The sequence below is a fragment of the Solanum lycopersicum genome, chromosome 1, assembly GCF_036512215.1.
Source record: "Solanum lycopersicum chromosome 1, SLM_r2.1".
Classification (NCBI taxonomy): Eukaryota; Viridiplantae; Streptophyta; class Magnoliopsida; order Solanales; family Solanaceae; genus Solanum; species Solanum lycopersicum.
The window spans coordinates 82,001,260-82,026,607 of record NC_090800.1 but is presented as its reverse complement, the minus strand read 5'-3'; the positions used below and the strand labels follow the sequence as shown (position 1 = coordinate 82,026,607).

At 34.1% G+C, this 25,348-nt stretch overlaps 2 protein-coding genes and 1 non-coding gene across 6 annotated transcripts; all 3 read right to left on the bottom strand.

Moving 5' to 3' along the window:
• Window positions 1-523: 523 nt before the first annotated feature.
• On the bottom strand, window positions 524-12,901 carry LOC101245796 (ATP-dependent helicase BRM). Of its 4 annotated transcripts, none has more exons than XM_010328205.4 (15): window positions 12,583-12,901; window positions 12,100-12,317; window positions 8,858-10,192; window positions 7,404-8,747; window positions 6,964-7,076; window positions 6,542-6,629; window positions 6,343-6,429; window positions 6,007-6,099; window positions 5,849-5,932; window positions 5,557-5,760; window positions 4,793-5,035; window positions 3,162-4,721; window positions 2,531-3,070; window positions 1,647-1,898; window positions 524-1,354 (listed from the first exon to the last, which is right to left on the bottom strand). In XM_010328205.4, the coding sequence occupies exons 2-15, from the start codon at window positions 12,259-12,261 to the stop codon at window positions 728-730; spliced, it is 6,732 nt and encodes a 2,243-aa protein (XP_010326507.2). In that variant the 5' UTR covers window positions 12,262-12,317; window positions 12,583-12,901; the 3' UTR covers window positions 524-727. The 4 variants fall into 4 exon arrangements, with proteins under 4 accessions (XP_010326507.2, XP_069144116.1, XP_069144119.1 ...); XM_069288015.1 differs by having other exon boundaries at window positions 8,858-10,817; window positions 12,583-12,761; XM_069288018.1 differs by having other exon boundaries at window positions 8,858-11,190; window positions 12,583-12,752.
• Window positions 12,902-21,724: 8,823 nt separating this feature from the next.
• Window positions 21,725-21,810, bottom strand: TRNAY-GUA (transfer RNA tyrosine (anticodon GUA)). Its single transcript is given in 2 exon segments — window positions 21,725-21,760; window positions 21,774-21,810. It is a non-coding gene; the product is annotated as a tRNA-Tyr (tRNA).
• Window positions 21,811-22,062: 252 nt separating this feature from the next.
• LOC101255033 (bifunctional L-3-cyanoalanine synthase/cysteine synthase 2, mitochondrial) lies at window positions 22,063-25,122 on the bottom strand. The gene is made up of 9 exons (XM_004229861.5): window positions 24,530-25,122; window positions 23,874-23,983; window positions 23,734-23,791; window positions 23,289-23,552; window positions 23,067-23,204; window positions 22,844-22,975; window positions 22,657-22,716; window positions 22,441-22,521; window positions 22,063-22,344 (listed from the first exon to the last, which is right to left on the bottom strand). The coding sequence occupies exons 1-9, from the start codon at window positions 24,659-24,661 to the stop codon at window positions 22,246-22,248; spliced, it is 1,074 nt and encodes a 357-aa protein (XP_004229909.1). The 5' UTR covers window positions 24,662-25,122; the 3' UTR covers window positions 22,063-22,245.
• Window positions 25,123-25,348: the final 226 nt, after the last annotated feature.

Sequence of the window (25,348 nt, the reverse complement as noted above, 5' to 3'; positions counted from 1 at the left end):
CTAGAATTATCATTAACTTTAGGATTTAGCCAGCAGCATCTCACCTGTTGGAAGGTAACTAAAACTGCACCAGCTTTCACTATTACATCTAACTAGTTCTTCAGGTAACGTGATGGAATGTTCGATCCACCTGCTGGATTGTCCATCTTCAAGATCCCATAGTTTCAGTCTGACTGGTTGATCAGTTGATAGACATGTACATGCATCTGTTATGGTGATCCTACAAATCCCCATAAGAGTAGAAGTCGTAAGGTCTGGCAAAGGATAGACATGTACATGCATCTGGTAGTATGATCCTACAAATCCCTAGAAGAGTAGAAGTCGTAAGGTATGGCAAACAATTTGAATATATAGATCATCTGAGAGTCCATCAAACTTTACTCAGTAACAGACATGTTGTTGAACCCCCCAAAAAGAGTTTATGCAGGTAAATAAAGCCAACACCTTTTGTTAGCTTTTCATAATCTTGGCACTCAAAAACTATTTCTGAAAAATAGAATTAAGAAGATGGAGAAGGAGAGAATTATCACTGACAAGCAGTTGCCAATGGTAGACATTAAGAAACCTATGTTTAAAAGCAAATTTATCATACAGGTGAGGCTGGGGATGAAATGGGGAAGTACACAGGTCAGGAGGTATGAAAATACCAAAGGGCCGGTTATTCACAGCACCTCACTCAGTACAGCTACTACTTGCATTACAGTGTACACCTTTAACAAAACAATAATCATAAATGACTTTGCCGTCTTCTTGCAGAATCTGATCTCAATCTCTTCACAGGGTTTGCCCAGCCAACAGAGCTGCTGCTACCACTGCCATTCAACTGTTGGGGTGTCTGCTGGTTTAACCTTCCCCCCTCCTTCACAGTTGGGAGTGAGCCAGGACTTCTGATACTGCGGCTGACACCAGGTGGTGAGACAGGACCAGCAGAACTACTCCCGGGTTTCAAACCCAACTTCTCTCTATCTTTTCTTTTCTTTTTGCAAATAACAAGCTCCCCGGGATGAGTGAATGGGCGTGAATCATCCTGTTGGCTAAGCTCCCGGCTACTGCTACCACCAAATCTTGTTTCTCTTTGAGCCATATGACTCTTAGCCTTGGCATCTTCACTGGCATGGAGTGTTCCACGTGTCTGCGGCTTCAGCAGTGGGCTAGAGTCGGGTTCCATTTCATTTATCAGTTTGTGTCTCTTGTTTTGACCTACAGGCATCAGCCGTGAAGACGCGGGTGTAGTAGAAGCTGCTGGTCCAGCAAAAGAAATGGAATTCCTTGCTTCTCGAAAATCAGTCTCCGGAAATTCTATCTTCAAGATGTCAAAGAAAAGATCATGCACTTTCCTTGCTTCAGATCTCACCTGTGATCATAATAGTAGAAAAATTACAGAAAGAACATGGAGGAAGCTGGGTATGAGCATGACATGATAATTGGTGAACCACTCAACAATGATCTCTTTTCACTGGTTATGCCAGTTCATTATACATAATTCTTATTCAATGATGTAGTAAACATCAGGAAAACGAACGTAGAGATAAATTTCTTAGACTGGCAGTTGTATATCTTTTCTGCCAAGGTAGTGTCAAGGAGATGAGATGAATATGAACACATGGCCCATAATGACCGTAACATTGAGCAGAATTAGATCATACCTCATGTGAGAAACCGAAGTACTGTACTGCACGTTTTAACATCAGCTGCACATCAGACACAAATTCGAGCACTCCGCTGTACTCAGACTCATCAACGCGTAGATCAATTGTCTGTAAACCAAACGGACTATCCTCTGACCCACCCATGCAACCAGAACTACCAATTCTTTTCCACAGACCGTGTAGCAGCGGAATTATTTGATGACCTCCCTTCTCTATTTTCTTTTGGAGTTTGGTAACGACAGTTTTGCACTGCAAATAGCCAATAGAAAGAAAAAACACATGCATAAGATCAGGAATAATATCGGCAACAAAAGAGAGGGAAAGACTGACACACAGCCATGAGTAATGTTTCTTCTATTCTTCTTTATGCAAACAGATACAAAATGAGCTCCAACTTGCTTGAGGCTGAGGCATAGTTGATTAACACTACTCTGAACCAGTCCACCATTGTGTTCAAGTAAGGCAGCCATCCAACCATAATTACTGAGGGAAAAGAAATATAGTCCTAGCCTAATCAAGCATATATTTGTCAAAGCTGTCGCCTTGTTAAATATTCAGATAACAGGAAACTGATCATAGATTGAGGTATAAACTTTCAGCTAGAAAGGTATATAATACAATTCAATGTTTTAAAATTTAGATTAATCAATCAATTAGGCCTCAATCCCAATCTAATCACAGTTGGCTATATGAATCTTCTGTATCCTTTCAGCTCTAATACTCATTTGAATAATAAAGAAGAACCTATGACAAAATGCGCCACACAACCGATTCCTTCTTCCTAACTCCAGTATAGATGCAGTATCCATAAAATAATCCAATAAAAATTAGTTTATACTTAAGTAACAGGGGAATTACTTCCAAGTATTTTTAAATTTTACCTTTCTTTGAATGACCTCAGACATCTTAGTCCCTCCACTATAAGTCCCGCTGGCATTCATGAGCTTATTATCCCAACTTTCCCTTGTGGGTTCAAAAGCATCATCAGGGGACAAGCGACTGACTTTTCCAGGTTTTCCTAAACCATACACCTTCACTGAATTAGAAGATGATTTCCTTGAAGGTATGCTTCGCTTACTCTTAAAGGATGCATCATTTTGATTATTCTTTGGACCACTAGGCCCTGCATGCGTTTTGTGTCCACGGTCATTTCTCATTTGGAGATCATATCTACGATCCCCTTGAAATGCCATCTGAGAAGAATCTCCACGCTGCACAGCTGGCTTCTCAATGAGCGCCTCTTCTGGCCTTTCTGTAGCCTGCCTTGGTCGAACCCTCAAACTGCGTTTCCTTTTTATTTTGGGCTGCAACACCTGTTCGTCTTCACCTTCATCACGATCTTGGATCCAACTACCAGATTGCTGGAGATCCACATGTGAGTCTCCAGATACTGCAATTTCTCCTTCCTCTAATTCATCTGCCTGAAATTTAAAGATGAAAAATATGGAAGTTATTAAGTGTTATGAGTACTGGATGTACACCTTCAAAGGAAAAGGGAATGAATCTTCTCACCATCCTTTTGGCCCGAGAACTGGGTCTGGCATCCAATGCAGAAAGAGAACCAAATTTCTGCTGAGATGAAACAGACGATGATACTATCTGTGTCGGCCTTTGGTTGTCTGAAGATGATCCTGATGAACCTAATTGATCGGGTACACGAGTCTTTATAGCACCTTGTGGACCTTGGTGGTATTCATATCTATCAGCAAAACTGGGACCATCTTCTTCTGACTGGTCTTTGTTAACTGGTGTAACACCAACTGCACCACTAAATTCATCATCTTCGAATTCCCCAATTTCACCATCTTCATGGGCTGAATATCCATTCCTCTCCCCAGAACTTGCTTCAGAGAACTCACCGTTGTCATCATCCAATTCTGTGTAAATAGGAACCTTCTTACCTTTAGGCCGCCCCCTTTTCTTCTCAGATTCAGGAGCTAATCCACTGGAGTCCACACCAACACCACTACTGAATAAGACATTCTTTGAGGGCTTTTTTGCTAGATTGGCTATGGCCATATTAACATCCTTACTGGAAGCACGAAGCCACTTCGGAACCTGGTCATATCTAGTCATCTCCTCTTCCCAATCATATTCTTCATCCATTTGATCAAATTGTTCTACCTCTTCTTCACTCCTAGCAATCATGCGATTTACCTCCTGAAGAGAGGGAACATCGTGAAGTGTCTCCTGATATCTCTCCTCATCATGTAATAATGTCTCTAAAGTCAAACGTCGCTCTTCATGTGTAGTCCTTTGGTCAAAACGCCCAGCATTAATAACTTCATCAGCCATATCAATCTTATACTGTTGAATGTTGTTCCGAATGAGACTCTCAATCGATCCCATATAGCGGTCCTTGCCTGCGAGGTCATCATCAGAATCAACTACGCCTCCACGGTATTCATCCTCTTTCTGATGACTTGCAATTTTGTCCACAACTGCCTCCAAGTAAATGACTTTAACTTCTCTCTTCTGCCCTATGCGATGGGCTCTTGCAACTGCCTGTTCCTCATTTTTGGGGTTTGGATCAGGATCATAGATGATGACAGTATCAGCAGTCTGCAGATTTAATCCACGACCAGCAGCACGAATGCTTAGCAAGAAGATAAAGCAATCAGTATCTGGACTATTAAAATCCACAATAGCGGATTCACGGTCCTCTAGGCTTGTTGTCCCGTCAATCCTTCTATAGACGAGTCGTCGCCACTGCAAATGCTCCTCCAAGATATCAAGCAGTTTTGTCATGGTACTGAAAAGAAGCACCCTGTGCCCTGCTCTTTGAAGTTTAATTAATATTCGATCAAGAATCCACAATTTCCCACATGATTTAACAAGAAAGTCCTTTGTAACATTGAGATATGGATAGTTGAGCAAAGGATGGTTGCAAGTTTTCCGAAGTTCCATACATCTATTATTTAAAACTTTATATGTTTTAGGCTGGTAATTTGGATTTTTTTCAGCCCTTCGCTTCTCATCTTCAGGGTCAACTCTAAGTGTACCAGTAGACTTGATCCAATCATAAACAGCGCTCTGAAAACCTGACATTCTGCATCTTAAGACAACTGAGACCTGTAGTTGAAGTAGTCATTAGAGAGGAGTTCCTACATCAAAGTTTTATAAGGACAACCATGAAAGTATACCTTGGGGGGAAGTGAACCTTCAACATCTTCAACACGACGCCTGAGCATGAAAGGCTCAAGAATTTGGTGAAGTCGATGGATAACAATGACCTTCTTCTCAGTCTCAAGCCAGTCATCTTCGGCATTGTGTGTCGGACCTTCTTTCTGAAAGGGCTTAGAGAACCAATCATGAAATGCTTTGCGATTATCAAATACTTCTGGAAGTAGTAGATTTAGAAGTGACCACAATTCCTTCAGATCATTCTGCATCAAACACAATCAACAAAGTTTGTTATGCTAATTCGTAGGTGAGATGGGATAAGGAAGAGTTCATGTGGTCACAAGGAAAATTAGCATCCAGATGCAACCAACCACTGAAAAATGTTCAATATTATATGAAAAAAAAAACTAAAGTTACTACTAAAACAGGACACTTAAACATTCATACAGGGGTCTTTCCTTAAGCTGTAGTAGGGTCTCAATGATGAATTATGATTGTACACAATAAATATTGCTATCACAAATTTCCTTCCAAAAAGGTTCACAAAGTTATCAAGACTGGAAACCCAATTACAACCAATTAAATCCCAATGGAGCAACATATGACTGAATTCAAAAGATGTACAATTGAGTAACTGCGCTCAGGCTTGAATAGTTTTGTTAGCATTTGAATCTAGCATGGCCTACTTAAAGGTAGGACATAGGCAATACTTATGGCAATAATGCAGATCCAAACATAAGCAGAAGAAAAATATCTAACATAAGCAATCATTGACGCAATGCACCTGCAATGGTGTCCCTGTGAGAAGCAAGCGCCTTTGGCATCGATATCTGTCAAGATCGCGAGCAAGAACTGACTCCCTATCCTTCATACGCTGTGCCTCATCAATTATTATATACTTCCAATCGACTTTTGAAAGTTTAGCACGATCATACATGATGAACTCGTACGTAGTGACAAGTACATTAAACTTCATCGCACAAACTTCCTACAAGATGTGGAAGCAGCATATAAAATCTTCAAACCAAACTCAACAACTTAAACTGGTTAAATTCATCAGCATGAATGCATCTTACCTGCGAAAATAACTTCGATCTTTGATCCTTTCCACCAACATAGAAAATGCAGGACGCAGATGGAAGCCAATTGAGAAACTCACTCTGGAAATATAAAATGGGTAAGCACAAAGGGAAACCAGAAATGCACACACTATCAACAGCAATTGATTACTAACCTTCCAATTAACTAGAACTGCATTTGGCACAATTATAAGATGTGGTCCATAGTTTTGTTTGAATTCCATCAAATAAGCAATTAATGCCATAACCTGTTGAGACAGAGAATGAGGATCAGACACATATCACCATCCCACAAGCTACTGACTATCTGCTAAAAAAGTAGCACCCTGAAGATGGACAATAATATGTTTTCCCTCTGTTTCAAATTAAGCATGTTGTTCAATTATGTTCAACTTCTTTTTCACGCAGTTGACACACTCATAGTTATAAAGATCCAACTAACAGAGAAAAGAAGGACACTAGATTAGATGAAAGGGTAGAAATATTCACACCTGCACAGTCTTCCCCAGACCCATCTCATCAGCCAATATACCATTTAGCTTATTATTATACAAAGAAAGCATCCACTGCAACCCAACCTGTAACATTTTGATACCATTTTTTTTATCTCATGTAAAGCACAAAGTGAGAAACTGAAACTAAGAAAATGAAGTCAATCCTTTTATGCATGTATTAAAATTTACAACTTACAAGCTGATAGTCTCGCAAAGTTCCAGCCCTTAACATGGAAGGCTGCTTGATAACCCTTTCATTCACAGCATGGGCAAGATGGTAATACCTGGAGACATTAAAAGAGTACACAGTTAATGCACCTAAACAATGACACTGCATAGAATGTTAAAGACAAGTGTAGTCAGTTAAGATAAGTGATGGTTATCCTAGATGTAAGCAACCACAATGCCAATGACAAAATGAACAGCGACCAGATAACTAATTTTCTTCCACATAACCTAGGACCGCTCAGCTGCTATTCAAGAGCAAACTGAACTTATCAGCAACAAATCATCGACCGCTGCACAGAACTTCTCACATCCAGATATGTCCCGAAATGCCAAAATTTAAGAGAATGATCCAAATTAAACAGCATGTACTAAGAAAAGAAAATGAGTTACTTGTTAACTGATGAACCATCTCTGGGTGCATTCATTTCAGAGAAACGATTCCTAATCATGACTTCCTCCCGAGCACAGGCTGCTGCAGCTCTTACTTCTTCTTCAGAGAGGCCCTGTTATCACGGAGAAATATATGAATGAATGCAAATAAAACGGTCATCAACTAGGGAATGGAAGTTTATCAAGCAAATCCGGTACAACAGGAGGTCCATATGTTCAAATAAAGAGTGTGTAGTTGAAAGACAAAGTTTGGTTTTATTCTTGTTGCTCATAACAATATATAAGATACCAGTACTGGAAAAGGCATCTGGTAACTCCTGCCTTACCCTATGTTATCCGTAAAATTGCACCAACGACCTTTTCCCAAAGTATAGCAATTCGCAACACATGCAAAACAACTTAAGATAGGTGATTGCACAAGGCAAGGGGAAGAGAAGTACCTGTGCACGTGCAGCAACCGCAGCAGCATTTGCAGCCTCGTCAACCTCCTGCTGCTTTTTTGTGGCTGTAATTTTACCTCCCAATTTATGAAGATACTCTTCTGTCTGACTCAAAAATGATGAAAGAACAGCATATCTCTCAGCACCATCACCAGGAACATTGGTCTGCTGCTCTAGCAACATCTCCCTGTATCTCTCAACATCATTATTCTTCAACGCCTCCATTCTTTCATTCCGGTTATCATCCTTTTTCTTTGAGAACTCCCTCAACATCCTCTCATGATACTTAGCTACTCCCCTGTTGCGTGCAGTTCGAGCATCACGTATTGCCCAATGAGCCTCAAGAAGCTTCTTACGCCATTGAAAAATTAATTTTAATTGTTTTTCTCTGCTAGCTTTCTGGGAGGCCTGCACTTGCCTAGATAGATCCTGACGTTGACGCTCGCACAGCCTTACGAATTTTCGGTAATGCCTATCAGGCATTGCCATTATCTCCTGCTGCTGTTGGTCAATCTCATCCCTCATTCGTGCCTGTATACCAGCAAGTCGGAGTTTCTTTTCTTCTATTTGCAATCTTAGAACAAGATCTGGTCTAATCCTTTTCCTCTCTAAATTAATAGCTAGTATATCACCAATCTTCTTTATACTTTCCTCCCTTTTTCTCTTGTGAAATTCTGAGCCTTCCTCCATTAGAAGATCCTTGATATCATAACCCAATGTTAAATTATTGTTGTTGTTCATCATCATGGATGGTCCAAAACCATCATGCTTTCGAGTGAAGAAAGGAAAATCGAATAATGGTCCATGATACTTTCGAGCTGGGCCCGTATCTTTTTGTTGAGTAGCACTAGATTGCATAGCTTTTTTCACCTGAGTAGTATCAGAACCAGTAACTTGTGATGCAACAGCTTTACCCCTATCTGGTGCAATATCACCTCTGCCAGTAGTGTTCTTAATAGCATGATCAGCATCCTGGTCAGATTTACTAGTATGTCCCATGATTCGCTGCTCCTCTTTTCCAGGAAGAACCACTGATGCATTCTCCTTTGTCTCAGTTGTGCTACCTGGCACAGGTGCGGTTGCGGTTGCGGTTGCGGTTGCGGCAGCTGTACTCTCCTCTCTTGTGACCTCCTCCTTTGAACCATTCGGTCCATTAGATGGTACTACAAGCTGAGGACCCTTCTCACTTGGTTCCGAGGGTCTTCTGTTATCTTCTGAACCTTTTCCTGGTGTTCTCTCCTGATTTACTATACCACCAGGTGGAAATGTTTGCTGCATTTGCACATCCAGAGGTGGCGGAATTATAGCTTGGAGTAATTCACGTGGTAATGTCCCATCTCCTTTCTACAAGCAAGAAAAAGAAGATCAAGATATATGTAATAATAACAAACTTGAGTATTTTGAACAAGGAAAAGTAAAGTATGTAAACCTGACAGGTACAGTAATGTACAAACCTTTATACGTCTAAATGCAAGTATTTGGGCTTTAAGAACATGCAGTTGCTGCTTACTGAAACCCAGTTGTGGTTGCACCTGACGGACATTTCCACCCTGAGACATAAGGGGATTCCCCGAGTTCCCATCTGGAGAAGAAGCTGCAGAATGTGATGAAGGTCGACTCAACTGCCTGGCATACTGCGTCTGCAAGATTTCTTGGGCATTAGAGGCGGGTTTAGGCAGCGAGGTGTTATCCGCACCCTGGTTTGGGTTTACAGATGACTGTGGGTAATGCATCGGAGGTAATCCACTGCTAGCCATAATTGGTTGTCTAGGAGGCAAATTGTTCTCTCTGCCATGAGCAGAAAACTGCTGCTGAGGAATATTATTTGGGTTATTCACTGAAGCTACACTATGAGACGCAGTGAGAGGACCAGTTGTAACAGCCTGCCTAGTTTTAGCAGAACTTGACCCCGACAAATCACTTGAAGAATGAGCATGGGGCGAACTGTCATTTGCAACTTGAGGTGATGAAACTTGCTGCTTTGGCATATGACCTGATGAAGATTGAACTGGCACATTGTTTTCAGGCACTTTCTGCTGGGCAATCATTCTGGACTGCATGAGCGGAATTAGCTGTTGCATAATGTTAGCATTTGCAGGTAGTGACAGATCAACATTACGTTCATAAGCCAGAGCCTGCATTGCCTGCATTGCCTGCATCTGTGCAGCCATAGCAAGAGAGTTACTCGCCATGTTCGCCATGCTTTGCTGAGATGGTGGCGCCTGCATGGGCTTCGTAGCTACCGTTTGGCCAAGCAATGTTGGCTGGGAAGGAAGCTTTGGGTCTGGCCTCTGATCGGTCATAAACTGCTGTCCCTGGTCTGATTGTTTCTCGCTACGAGAGAAAAGTTGCTCAGAGGATATCTTTGATGATGATGCTTGGGCCTGGTTCGGTGCCTGCATGGAAACGAGTTCCTGAATTTTCATATTAGCAAGTCTAGGATCTTGGTCCTTTGCAGAAGGCCCAAACATTCCCATTTTCATTTGCTGCTGATGTTGCATCCCAAGAGCGGACTTCTGTTGTGCTGCCTGGAAAGCATACTGCAGGTATGCCTGTTGGACAGGACTCAACATCGGTTGCTCAAAGCCCTGGCTCCTGTTCTGTCCATCCTCTCGAATGGTGGGAGAATCATGCTGTTCAATATACCTCCTCGACTGCTGAGGCAGCTGCATGGATCCAGAAGGTCCAACAAAATTACCCCCACCTAAAATTCCATGGGGACTGCCAGTCTGGAAGGCCAGAATAGCTTCGTTTCCTTCAGGCCTTCTAAGTAACTGTTGTTGTAATGACTACAAAACGAATATCCGATAAGTGATATGTAAAAGTTATTTATAAAAGAAGGTGAGTAATTTAAATAAGACCTAGATTATTGTGATCTTCCTTATTTTTGACAATAAGCCACCACGATATTTTCAGCAGGGGAACATAATAAGACACTAAGATTAAACACAAATCAGTTCGAAAAGAGCAGCTATCATGATTCAACATAACAAGTTTTGACACTTTATTTGAAAACATACCTGGTAAAATATTGTTTCAAAAATAATTTAAAAAAAGGAACAACAATCTCTCCAGACATCAGTAGTTGGAAGCAAACAACGCAACAAAAGTACATGGAAAAATATTATAACAATATAGCATACAAGAAACTCGAGAGAAACTGGTATGACTGACAAAGTTGATAATGCTGAAGGTTAAATACTGCCAGTCAAAAGCATGAAAGAATTTCTAGGGAAATTTGCAGCATTCTGAAGGACAAATACTGCCAGTCAAAAGCATGAAAGAATTTCTCGGGAAATTTGCAGCATTCTATGCACATATTGGACAAAAATACTCTGGTTTAGTTAAGCAACATCTTATTTCGTCCTGTGCTGCAATTCGTCTTCTTCAGTTCACTTTTAATAAATGTGTTTCCTGTTAAGGATAATCAACTCAGAAATCAAATACAGTAAAATTTTAGAAATGAGGACAATTACAACTTTTCAGAGTATCATTAAGTATCAAATTTGGACAAAATGTGTCATATGTATGGACGAAATAGAAGTTTGCACTCCATAACCTAAGAAATGACAATTAATCTGGTATGAGTTAAGAACATCATTGCAGTTAAGAATCACATGGACAAAATGTTGCATATCACGTATGGACGAAATAGAAGTTTGCATTCCATAACCTAAGAGATGACAATTAATCTGGTATGAGTTGAGAACATCATTGCTGTTAAGAATCACACGGACAAAATGTGGCATATCATGTATGGACGAAATAGAAGTTTGCATTCCATAACCTAAGAAATGACAATTAATCTTGTATGAGTTGAGAACATCATTGCAGTTAAGAATCACATGGAAAAAATGTGTCATATCATGTATGAACGAAAAAGAAGTTTGCATTCCATAACCTAAGCAATGACAGTTAATCTGGTATGAGTTGAGAACATCATTGCAGTTAAGAATCACATGGACAAAATGTGTCATGTGGATGGACGAAATAGAAGATTGCATTCCATAACCGAAGCAATGACAGTTAATCTGGTATGAGTTGAGAACATCATTGCAGCTAAGAATCACATTAACTTCCAATACTGTTGGAAATATAAACCTTTTGAATAGGTCAAGGTTAAAATATTAAAGACCTGGCAGAGACGAGCACTTAAAATAAGGAAGAAAAGGTGGAACTATCTATCAAGAAAAAGAAAAATAGGAATCACAACATGCTAGACAATACGTACTTGGTGGAACTTAACACTTCCATTAGAGGGAAGACTAAGATACACAGAGTTAATTCTCTGAAAAGTGAATTTTGGATAACTCTAAAAATCAACAAGCGCTAATACATTTTTCAGCACAAAAAATGCTCTTTCTTACAAAAAGCAAATCACTCTCTCCTTCATACAAAGATTTTCAAATTCCTCCTACTTCCAAAGCTTAAGTAGTTTAGCAGCTGGCATCTCAGTGCTAATTGAACAAGAAAAAGAATGTCTTTCACATAGCAAGCAAATTCATGTCACTTCAAACCTAGTGTTGAACAACATCATACAAAAAAAAAAAGAACTTGATGTCTTATGCGAAACCCACTTCCAAAATAGAATAACAAACATCAATCCTACTTCAGAAAAAAACAAAATGCCACTTGAAACACCCCCTCTTCCTCAAAAGCACAAGTAAAATTCAGAAAAAAAGTTGTTAACCCTAACCTGCCGCTGATGCTGTTGATGCAGCTGCTGCTGATCCAACCCCATATGAGAGGCAGAAGAAGATGATGTTGGAGAAGCTGAGGCTGATGCCGCCGTGTTCCGCCCATGTCCACCACCGGCGCCGGCGACACCACCTTGCTGAGCTCCACCCCCAGATTGCATGCACCCTTGAAAATTCAGCAAAAAATTCTATTTCCTCCAAAAATGTTGCAACTCACCTGAAATTTAATTGATTAATTTCAGAACCCCATCATCAAGAAAATAAGTAATGAAACATTAATTTCAGTGGAAACCCCTGTAGTTTCCTAAAACCCAAGATTTCCCACTTTCCCCGATCCCCAAGGTTCAAATCAACCACCCACCCCCCTTACCTCACCACTCTCTACACCTCTCTGTCCCACACAACTGTACTTTATCTATAAAAATTTTCTCTCTTTTTTCCTGTATGTATAATTTCCTTATTTTCTTGATAAAAAAAGCTACCGAGAATTTTGCTGAGGGTAATGGTGAATGGATTTTGGCGCGAATCTGTGGGCCTATGATAAGATCGGAAAAGTCGCCGGCGATCTTCCGAAGTTGCCGGAATCTCTCTCTATATATGCTGTCTGGTGTGTGTATGTGTGAATTTTCACGCAGTTTGCATTTTTAGTCCAAGCCCTAACAGCTGTTATTTCTATGTGCTTCTCCTTTTTCCCTTTTTTTTTTTTTACTCCTATTACATTAAAATGACAACAAACAATTTTTAGAGATTTGAAAAAAAAAAATTAATTTTGTGAAAAAATTTGCAATATTTTTGTAAATTATATTCCCCTTAAAAGAGTTTTCTATTTATCTAAGTTTTAATGGATTCTATTAATGTATTTGATGAGCAATAATAAATAAATTATATACGTGTAAATTGACATATATATTATGAATATGAAATTAAAAAAGTCATATAAAGAAGTAATATAAATGAAAAATGAAAAATGTGCGATGATTAATGAGCTTGTGAAACTCAAAATCTAAAATATGGTAATTTAACTTGTTATAGCATGATAATAAGTATTTATTATTTTATCATATCATGATTAATAGATATCATTATTATTTAAATAAATAAATACCTTTATAATTGATGTGATTATTTTTCTATAGTGAGACTATATTATTACATTACAAGTAATTATGTGAACGCTATAAAAGATTTTTTGACTGGTAAAAAATTTATCACTCTTCTTTTAAGAAATCAAATAATATAAATATTGTATATTTTTATCATATAGATATGGAGAAAATTTACAATTTATTGTACTTTTATAAAAAAAAAATTAAATATCTAAATTTTTAATTTAATTTAATGTTGATAATCAATTAAATTAATTTTGAATACTATTTTGGAACTGGTTACATTTTTGTTTTTGTAATTATTTTTGTAATTTGTATGTATGGATTCTTTTAAATTTTTGTTGTCTTTTTGCTCAACAACTTGGGTTTACCTTGGGTTAAGGGCTGGTTAAGGTATAGAGAGGTTAGGTTAGTGGAATTCATTTAACCTCAGAAAACGTAATATTTACCAAAATACCAACATTTTATAATATATGGAAATCTGATTACGTAATAACGTGTGTCGACGGATATTCCTATTTGGCTTTGCATTTTCAGTCTCTTTTTAGTATAATAATAATAAGAATAAAAAATAATACCAATTTAAGAAATATTAATTTTAACATATATTTTATTTTATGTATGTTATAAAAAAATGTTAAATTAAAAGTAAAATAATTTATTTATTGAAATATGCGCGAAAGGAATTCATTCGACTTTTTATTTGAAAAATTATTATATAGAGCATAACTTCAGAATTTTACAATTCGAATTTTAACTGATTTTTGTCTGAATTGTATAAATATGAATGTATAAAAGAAAATCACATAAATTGATAAATATTGTTTTGGCAACTATAATTATGAAAAGGAAATCGTGAAAAGAGATATTTGAATCCTAAAAATCTAAATAGATTATTTACACGTATTTTATTTTACTCTATTGGACATAATAACTTACCACATTTGTAATTAAATAATAATGTCGATAAGATTAGTTACGAAGAGAGAATTGAGTTTGAATTTTTAGAAATAAACGTATATATACTTATATCTTAAATAACTCTTGCACAAATATAAATTTAATTGAATCTTGATATCAAAATAAGATCAACACTAAAAAAAATGTCTTAGTGGCTAGGAATATCCAAAAATAAACAAACTTAAATCCATGAATATGAATTACGAGGACCAAAAAAAAAAAGTAAAAATAGTGGAGTGGTAAATAATATTGGTTTTTTTAATTAGGAAACACATAACTATTTTTGTGTAATTAATTTAATTATCAAATGTTGGCTATCATATGTGTACAGCAATTTAAAAATGGAAATAACCTGTAATTTACTTATTTTGATAATTTAAAATATCAAAAAGAAAAACAGACTATCTTGCAAGATGGGAAAGTATATGTTGGATATCATTTTAATTGAATTACGTGAGAAATGAAAATAAATTATTTTAAGTAAATAAGGATATCAAATATTAGGAGTTCTCAAATAAATAAATAGCTTTCTAGTGAGGATTATGACACTGAGAGCCTGTTTGGCTCAGCTTAAAAGCTGATCAAACTGACTTAAAAGCTGGTGTTTGACTTATTTAGCTGTTTGGCAATACTCTAAACAGCTTATTTTAAGTTAAAAAAAACTTATTTTAAGCCAAAAGTTAAAAGCTGGGGTATGGGTGCTTTTTTATTTTTAGCTTATAAGCTGTTTTAAGTTGACCACATTTTTATCTTTTTGTGCTTAATATTTTTATACAATCTCCAAATTACCCATATAACCCTAACATTTCTTTCTTCCATTTATCCCTTTTCACGTTTGACATAACAACTTCAGCACTTTTATCCAAACACATAACTGCTTATTTTTAAAATAAGTTTCAGCACTTTTAAAAGTACTTTTTTAAAGCTGCTTTTATTAAGCCCATCCAAACGGGCCCTAATAGTGGGTTGATTCTAATTTTAAGGTATTGAAGTTAAGGAAAAAGAGTTCCAAAAATATTTTACCCCTTCACTATTTAATAGTATATTTTAAAGATATATATGTGCTCACGTGAATATAGTACTGTTTATAATTATGCAATATCTTTTATGTCCGTGCGAACACATATATACCTTTAAAATACATTATTCATTAGCAAAGGGGCAAAAGATCATTTCCAAAGTTTTGTATCATAACAACAATTCTAATCAAAATTCAGACATATTTCAGATATTTTTTCCTTTTAAGCTATTTAAGTTATGTAGTATCGAGGTGTACTCAAAACTTTTTGGTGCTTCGATCAGGTCGGAGGACTTTCTTTGTCCTACTTGGCCAATCACGTTTTCTATTTTTTTTCGATTTTCGATGAGTAACTTCTTTTGTTTGAAAGTTATCGATGTAATATATGTATTTGTCGTTTATCTATTGGTAGGGTCTGATAGTTCTACTAGCTAATGAGCAGCTTTTGGATAAAGTCGGTGGGGCCCTATGGGCATGCATTTCCACAAACACGAGCACCGTTTTTCAACAAAAATAAAGAAGCAATAGATTCCAAACACTACACATTCAAAAGAAGAAAAATCATTATTTCTGATAATATAATAACTTTAAATATAACTAGTTTTTCAACACGTGTGTTGCACGTGATTGTCAATTGTCAATTCAAAAAATTCTCAATGAGCAATTTCTTTTGTTTGAAACTTATCGATTTAATATATATGATTGTCATGTATCCTGTAATGAGGTCCAACTATATCGATTAGCTTGTGAGTCGTTTTAGGATAAAGCAGTTGGGGCCCTATGGGCGGACATCTCCACAAATACGAGCACCGTTCTTCAACTAAAATAAAGAAGCAATAGATTCCAAACACTACACATTCAAAAGAAGAAGAAGAAGAAAAATCATTAATTTCTGATGATATCATAACTTAAAATATAACTAGTTTTTCAACACGTATGTAACACGTGATTGTCAATTTAGAAAATTCTCAATGAGCAACTTCTTTTGTTTCAAATTTATCGATTTAATATATATGATTGTCGTGTATCTCGTGGTAGGGTCCAGCTAGTTCGACAAGCTAGGAGCCGTTTTTGGATAAAGCAGGTGGGACCCTGTGGGCAGGTGTTTCCACAAACATGAGCACCGTTCTTCAACAAAAATAGAGAAACAATAAATTTCAAACACTACGCACTCAAAAGAAGAAGAAGAAAAATCATTATTTTTTATGAGATCATAACTTTAAATACAACTAGTTTTTCAACACGTGCATAGCACGTGATTGTCAGTTCAGAAAATTTAAGCGGAGATTCAAATAATAAGGTTTGTACAAAAATATTATAAATTCTTTTTAATGTTCAATGTGGATCTTTATATATTCATACGAACCTATGAAGATAGTCAAATATAAAAAATTTATTAGTTAAATGAAATAATTTGTATATTTTTTTGCAATTTAATGAGGTTCAATCATGTAATTAGTCGTATCTCACCAATATTACCTTATAAACTACATTTGTTTTGTGTTTTCTTTGTCATCTAATCAGATGTGCTTCACGTGTATTTCACTTAATTTGTTTCGATGACATACAAACATGTGGAGAACAACTATATTTTATTTCTAGAACTATTTTTGTATATTAAATTTTATGTTATAAGTTATAACATAATAGATGACATTTTTTTGTTGGCTCTTATATTTGACTTCTCGTTTGACTGTTTACATAAATGATAGATAGTTATCGAACTGTCCATAATTAACTAAGAAAGGTTTCCTTCTTTTTACTGTAAAACTAAAATTAAAATTAGAAAATATATCCTAGCTGTGAAATCATATATATAGTCACCTTTTTTTATACCCAACAAAGATATAGTTCACATACTTGTAAGTAATTCTAAATTAATTCAACCAATCAGGATTCGTCAAAGAAAAAATAATAACATGTGTGATCACAAATATAAAGATAGTATAATAATATGAAAAATTATTGGCCAAAAGTTAATATAAAAAAATGAAAGATAAAAATAATTAATGTATTTACTATGAGAATTCATAATAGGAAAAATTGTATATAATAGCAAACTAATAACCTAAATTAAATGGAATAGCTAGGGTTTGATTTAATTGTGCTCCATAGCAAACATTAGCTAAAATTTGTCAGCGTCTCTCTCCCAAAAATCTCGCTCGTTACTTTCCATTCTCGCTCGCCTCTCTCGCTTTATACACAGAAGTGTATAATTTTGTTTGTTTTGTATAAAGCGAGAGAAAATTGTATATGCACATGCAAAAATGTATATCTTCGTGTTATGCACTTAATTATACAATTTACAAACATTTTACTTCAAATATTGCAGAGAAAAAGGCCAACGAATTATACAATTGTGAATTATACAATTGCAGTGAAATACAATTTTCTCTAGCTTTATACAACAGAAGTGTGTATATTGTGTTTCTGTTTTTGTATAAAGCGAGAAAAACATATATCTTCTTTCTATACACTTATAATTATGCAATATACATACATTTTAATTCGATTCAACTGTATGCAAAACAAATTATACAATTGCAGTGAAATAGACCAGCGAATTATACAATTTAGGCTAGCGAATTATACAATTATATATATGTATAGCAAATTATACAGTTTATGTTTGCTATGGAGCGCAATTATGCAAAGTTTGCTATAGCATACAAATATGAATTTTTTGTTTGCTATATGTGAAAGTTGCCCTTCATAATATTATAACTAAATAATATAAAAGAGGGTGAATAACATTTCTGATAATTAGTAATAACTTATACTTACATAATAAATAAGTATTTAATTAATGTTGCAAAATATTTTATAGTTATAGTATTTTAAGTTTGTGTAAGATAAAATGAAAATATTTATTCCATATTACTGAATATAAAATTTATTTTGTTAATGAAAAGTTTTAAACGACTCATATATATTCATGTATTTTCACAGTTGTTGTGAGTATCTTTTTTTTTAAAAAAAAAACAACACAAAATTTTTTAAAATAATATATTTTAACTTTAGAAAATCTTGTTAATATATATTTTCATTAATCAAAATAAATAATAAAATTAGCTATAAAATAAATAATAAAATTAGCTATAAAATAAATAATATATATCTCACAAAAATTAGCTATTAAATAAATAATAAAATTAAACGAATACAGACCTCAATTAGCGTTATTAAAAGTCATATGAACTTTTCTTCATCGAAAATATTGATGTGTTAAGAAATATTAAATTAGTAAAACAAATGGGCAATGTTTACATAGTAATAAAAATTTTGAAGCAGAGTTCTCGACAATTTAAATCATATAAGTAACATGGATAAATAATAAAGTCATTCTTTTGTATTGAGTATAAAAAAAACGATGACAATTCTCCAATTCTTGAGAAGTGTAATAATTATGGAAAAGATATCCAGACTTGTTAACAATAACAAATGAGTTTAAATTACAATACAAATTAAACTAATACAAACTTAACCTGGCGTTATTACAAGTCATATGAATTTTTTTTCATCAAAAATATTAAAACGTCAAGAAATAGTAAATAATAACTATTTTGAAGCAAACTTCATAACAATCTAAATCACATGACTAACATTGATAAATAATGTCATTATTTTGTCTTGGGCATCAAAAAAATAAATCGTGACAATTATCTAACTCTTAAAAAGTTTAATAAGTTAGGAAAAAGATATTCAGAAGCATATATCTACATCACAAGAGAAATTATTAATAGAAACAAATGAATTTTGACTACAATAAAATTAAGTTAATACGAATTTTAACTGACGTGATTACAAGTCGTATAAACTGTTTTTCGCCCATAATACTTAAATATTAAAAAATAGTAATACACCAACAAAACAAAATGTCAACGTTTATATAATAATAACTATTTTGAAGCAATCTTCTTAACATTCAAAATCATATAAGTAGCACTGATAAATAAAATCATTCTTTTGTCTTGAATATTAAAAAAACAAATTATGACAATTCTCTAACTATTGAGAAATTAAATAATTTTTGAAAAAGATAATCAGAAGCATATATTTACATTACAATAGAAATTGTTAAAAAACAAATGAATATATACTTCAATGATGTTAACTTCATATATTGGAATATCACATCTAATGTATATACTAGGCAAAAAAAATAGTTATTATATCATCAAAACTATTTTCATCAAGTACTCGAGGTTAAAAATATATCCTACCCTCTTAAGGTAGAGAAATTTACTTCATCAAAAAGGTTGTACCTCATATTCTGCTAAACTTTGAACTTCCTGAACAATAATAAATCACAAAAAAAAAATTTCAAATGTAAGAAGAAGAAAAGTTGAAGATCAAAACAAAAATTGTTGTAGTCAACAAAGGGTAGTATGAACAAGTATTTTTTTGTGTTTTATCTTAAAAATCACGATCTTTTCGAAATGTCACAACCAACCCTTTAGAAAAATCACAACTTATTGAAAAATTGACAACTCTTTGGAAAACTCACGACTCATCGAAAACTCACAATCTTTTGAAAAATGTCATAACTTATCAAAAAAAATTCACAACTCATAAAAAAGTCACAACTAAGTTAGAAATATTATAGTAATTTGACATTTAAGTTACGAATTCATTCTTTTAAGGTAATACAAATATAGATAAATATAAATATTTATTAAATAAATATAATTTTAATTAGTCGTAAGTCATATCGAATTGCCAAACTTGCTTTGTTCATCATGTTGCACATCAATCACAGCTAGTGAATTTTTTTTCTGATTTTATGAATCACAATTCTCATGGAGAGTACTTATAAATCTATGATCATAGGGGACTAATAGGTGTCAAAATATGGCTTAAAAATTATTGGCATATCGATCTTGTTCAAAAAATTTAGGAATTGAAAATAAAATAAGTTCGAAAATTTAGGAATTGAAAATAAAATAACGTTGTATGAGCTGATTTTATGATATTTTAATATTAATTCCACTAGATGATTAAATTCAGTTTATAGACATTTAAAATTTCAATACAAACATTTTGTCTTCTTCCAGAATCAACCTAGCTAGTAGATTTTATATTTGCGCTACTATTTAATTAATCAAAATAAATTATTTATGTTTATTTATTAAAAATTCGACTTTAGAAATACAATAAATAAGTGTATAATAACAAATTTATCTAAATTTTTAAGAAGCGTGAAAACTAAAATAATGACAACTAAATAGAAAGAAAGGAAATATGTATTAATTAAAATTAGGAACTTGTCACGAGAGTTACGATAGGCTAATTTGTATATATATGCCTAGTCACCTACATTTCACAAGTATCCAATAAAAGAAAAATACTATGTCTGAGCATAAAATATCAAAAAAATTAAATTATCCAATCTAATTGAAATTATTAATAATTTGGTATTTGGAATGATATCTGGGAGTTTTTAGAATTATGATGTTTGAATTTAGATTTTGTATGAGATATTAAATTAGTAATATTTTGTATTCGGTATTTCTTGAATATCAGATTAGTTACTTAATAAAGGTTATATATCAACATATTTATTACTCGTTAGTACAAGTTCAAGGAGAAAGTTGTAGAATAAGCATGAAAGATTCAAATACATATATTTTAGGTGTATCCCTTTTTTTTTTAATTTTTTTATATTGTGTCTTCACATAAAAAGATAGAAATAATCAGAGAAATAGTATTAAGTTTATAATACAATCGGCTGTAACTTCGATTCAATATTATCGAATACCGTACCAAATCAAAATTTAATTTATCATTTTCCGTATACCAAACTCAATTCTGAAAAATTAATATTTAGTATCTACTTTAAATTACCAATTACCAAATCCAAAATTTGAGAAACCCAAACTGTATACCCAAATGTCAATCCCTAGAAAGCAGTATATAAGTTTTTCATATCACATTTATGAACAAAATTGATCTGAAAGTATGTAGTGGTGGATGTTCGGTATTTGATTCAGAATTTTTAAATTTCAAGTCAAATAATTCGACTGATATATAACTTCATAAACGACTCGATATTCATAAAATATTGAATACCAAATGATACTGATGTTTCATACCAAATCTAAGAGCCAGTTTGGCTCAGCTTAAAAGTTGGTTTTTGACTTATTTAACTGTTTGGCAATACTCAAAATAGCTTATTTTAAGTTTAAAAAAAAACTTATTTTAAGCCAAAAGTTAAAAGTTGGGGCAGGGGTGCTTTTTTTTTTTAGCTTATAAGCTGTTTTAAGTTGACCACATTTTTATGTTTTTTCCCTTAATATTTTTATACAATCTCCAAATTACCCATATAACCCTAACATCTCTTTCTTCTATTTTTCCTTTTTCACGTTAACTTCAGCACTTTTATCCAAACGCATAACTGTTTATTTTAAAAATAAGTTTCAGCACTTTCAAAAGTACTTTTTTAAAGCTACTTTTATTAAGCCCATCCAAACGGGCCCTAATTATGCCCCAGCCCCAAGTCTATTTGTGGTAAAGAAAAAAAAAATTAAAAAAAGGAAAAAATCCGACCTGCCGGATTCGAACCAGCGACCTAAAGATTCCAGCATTCACACTACAGTCTTCCGCTCTACCAACTGAGCTAAGGTCGGTTACTGATAGATTATGCGAAACGTTTTGTACATATTGTAATATTTTATAAATTAAATTAATTTTTGATTTAAAAAAAAGAAAGAAAAAGCTATCGTATTGAATAATCAAAAAGCATATGTTTCTAATAAGGTTTACTTTATTTAGGTGAAGCAGGAAGTAGCCCAAATTTTGAAATTCTAGTGAAAGAACAAGCTTAAAAAAAAAAAAAGCGAGAGCGCTATTGCACTATAAACATTACGGAAGTCCAATAGTAATAACAATCATGCTTCATATCAAAAACAATAACAATAAATTCACTTGCTCATTTTACATGCTAAGATGTAGATTCATAAAAGGCAATCAACCAAACAGCAGACATTCAGCAAACATCATTTAGAATGAACAAAAAAAAAAAAAAAAGTTTTACATTTTTCTTGCTGATGAGTTTTCGATATTTAATCGACTGAAATAGGTTGCATATTCTCAGCTTCTTTCCTCAGATCTTGATACAACACAGATGATAAGTATCGCTCACCAAAACTTGCATGTACAGTCTGTAATCGAAAACCAACTAGTAATTACATAACAAGAAATGAAAAAGTAACGTGATCGTTGGCCTATTATTAATACATGATGAGTTTGATTCATACCACTATGAGTTTGCCTTTGTTTTCTGGTTTTTGAGCTAGTCTAAGAGCTGCTACTGTATTAGCTCCCGACGATATCCCAACCTACACAATGTAGTTTATGGCTTTGGACTATCAGGACAGACATACTTTGTGAAATGGTTCATACAAACAAAGATCAAGTTGGTATGCACTAATGCTTCGTTTCTGTTTCTATAGTCGATGAACAGAGAAACTTACCATGAGTCCTTCCTTCACTGCCAACTCCCTAGCCATGTTTACAGCGTCTTCGCTAGAAACCTACAACTCAAACAAGAACAGAATCATCACTACAAATACCAAACAAAACTTATAGTATATAGTCATATAATTCTGTTGTTGTTTTTCCATTTGAAGAGAAATGAGATAAACAAAGAACTTAACACACCATTAGTACTTCCTCCATTAGATCCATATCAAGGATATCTGGCTTGAACCCGACCCCATTTCCCGTTATATGATGAGGACCTGGTTTTCCACCATTCAGTATATTGCTTTCAGTTGGCTCAAGTCCATATATCTAGCATAAGAGGAGAAAATATAAGCACGCTGTTAACTATCTTGGACGTTTACTGATTCTGTCTCGACGAACCAAGAGTATATATATTTACCTTGACATTAGGATTTTTGGATTTAAGATATTGTCCAACACCAGTAACAGTACCTCCACTTCCTATTCCCATAACAAATATATCAACATTACCTAGACTTTCTTCCCATATTTCAGGGCCAGTTGTGTCAAAATGAACCTGTTTTTTTTCGATATGAAACAACTGAGAATTCTGTAGTAAAACAGAGAATTCATATATATGAATTAAGTTTCTTAACATTACCTGAGTGTTTGCGGGGTTGGAAAATTGTTGAAGCATGAAAGCATTAGGTGTCGATTCCAAAAGATCATAAGCCTTCTTAACAGTGCCTCCCATTCCTTTGGTTGGATCGGTGAGGATTAAGTCGGCTCCAAATGCTCTCATTGTCACTCTCCTCTCCATGCTCGTGTACGATGGCATAGTCAAAACCATTTTGTAGCCTTTCATTGCTGCCATAAATGCCATACTGATCCCCATATTTCCTGATGTTGGCTCAATCAACGTCGTCTAATTATAATCAACAAGCATGTCAGAGACAACAACATATTCACACACAAACATGGGCCTCGACTGGAAAGTAAGCACTCCAACTAACTATGACACTGCACGTCTAGACACCTCAACTGACAACTAAAGGAGCTAATAAGTTCTTCCACTAGTAAAAGACACAAATCGCGTTAAAACATACCTTTTCAGGTGATATTAAGCCTTTTTTTTCTGCATCATTGATCATTGCCAATGCTGGTCTGGTGCAAAATAATTTTGATTCTTTAAAGCATAGTAGTGGAAGTAAATAAAAATACACATGAGAAAATACAATTTTTGTACCTGTCTTTGATGCTAGAAGTAGGCTGAAACATCTCCTGTTTCACAGCTATATAGGCTCCACATCCTTCTGTCACTTTTTTAAGATAAACCATTGGTGTTTTCCCAATTAACTGAAATTTTGAGATTTTAACATGTCAATTTATCACAAAATATGACATTTGTGGAGTTTCTTCTACACAATCAGATGAAGCTAAAAAGAAAAACTGTGCCTATTAGGGATTTGAACCCGAAACTCCTTTCTTTTCCTTATGGATTAACACTATCAATGATGTCCAATCAGTGGCGGAGTTTAAAATCTGAAGAACTAAACACACGAGCTAATTAAAAAGGGTTCAACATCTGCTGTATATACATAAACATTAATTTTAATCATGTATAAAGGGGTTCGGATGAACCCCTAACACAAGGCTGGCTCCGCCCCCGTCTCCAACTTTTAATAAATATAATTTAACATGTATATATATAACGTAATTTTCCAACAAAGACTATCTGGTCGGACACCTCGGGTGGCTATAACTTTGCCCTTTGGATAAAAATAATAGTTTGGTACACAAAAGGTTGGCTAGTTGAACACCATGAGAAAATTATACAGCATATATACTAGTGAAGACCAAAAAACAGAGAAAAATAATGCTATTAGTGAAAATTGAACTCACTTGAGAAACTTCAGACTTGATGTTAGTATGAGGAAGTTGTGTAGAGAACAATCTGTTGCTAGCTGCTCTCATCAAATCAACATTATTATAATCTAATGATCTTTTCTTCAAGAATCTGCTTAAACTTGCCATTGATGAATTCTTCAAAATTATTGCACTTTAAATTTTACACAAAAAAAGGTACTCTCTATGCAATTGACCTTTTTTTTTTGTGTACCTCACATTGGAAAAGAAAGATAGGACACACTTTTTTTATAACCAAAAAGTTTTGTACTATTCAACCAGACTTCTTTGCTGTATTTTTTTGTTTGGACTCTTCAACATGAAAGTTAGCAACAAAAAATATGCCAACTAGTAAAACTACATGTCCCTTTTCGAAATTTAAATTTGATGGGTTTAACTTTTTTATAAAGGATGCGTTTGAAAAGAGGTTGGGTTCAACTCCAAATCATCGAGTTTATTATGTTACATACGTTCCTAGTTATATCGTTTCTCTCGTACTACTATTTCTTCATTTAAAAAAGAAATGATAAAAAATTCTCTATTTCATGTTGTTTCAAATACAGGTTTTTAATTTATTTCTTGTTTAACTTATTTAAAAAATAGTTATTTTTATCATATCAAATTGTTTTATTATTATCAAAATGAAAATGAGAGGATGTGGGACCTCGAGATCACTAGCTAATTGTAATCAATCAGTACAGTGTGCATGCACCTATTCTTAGATAATTCTAATACATATTAAATTTAAAAAGTCGAAAATAATGATATTTATATTCAACGAAGAAAGGAATATATAGTGTAAATGGAGGGATTATA

Excerpts from the sequence above, each read along its gene's own strand:
- LOC101245796 (XM_010328205.4), bottom strand. The coding sequence starts at position 12,261 with ATGCAATCTGGGGGTGGAGCTCAGCAAGGTGGTGTCGCCGGCGCCGGT. Across the intron at positions 10,193-12,099 it reads ATCAACAGCATCAGCGGCAG|TCATTACAACAACAGTTACT; the intron begins GTTAGGGTTAAC and ends TTCGTTTTGTAG. Across the intron at positions 4,722-4,792 it reads AAGGTTCACTTCCCCCCAAG|GTCTCAGTTGTCTTAAGATG; the intron begins GTATACTTTCAT and ends CTTCAACTACAG.
- LOC101255033 (XM_004229861.5), bottom strand. The coding sequence starts at position 24,661 with ATGGCAAGTTTAAGCAGATTCTTGAAGAAAAGATCATTAGATTATAAT. Across the intron at positions 23,984-24,529 it reads TCAAGTCTGAAGTTTCTCAA|TTAATTGGGAAAACACCAAT; the intron begins GTGAGTTCAATT and ends TCAAAATTTCAG. Across the intron at positions 23,205-23,288 it reads CCAACCCCGCAAACACTCAG|GTTCATTTTGACACAACTGG; the intron begins GTAATGTTAAGA and ends GAAAAAAAACAG.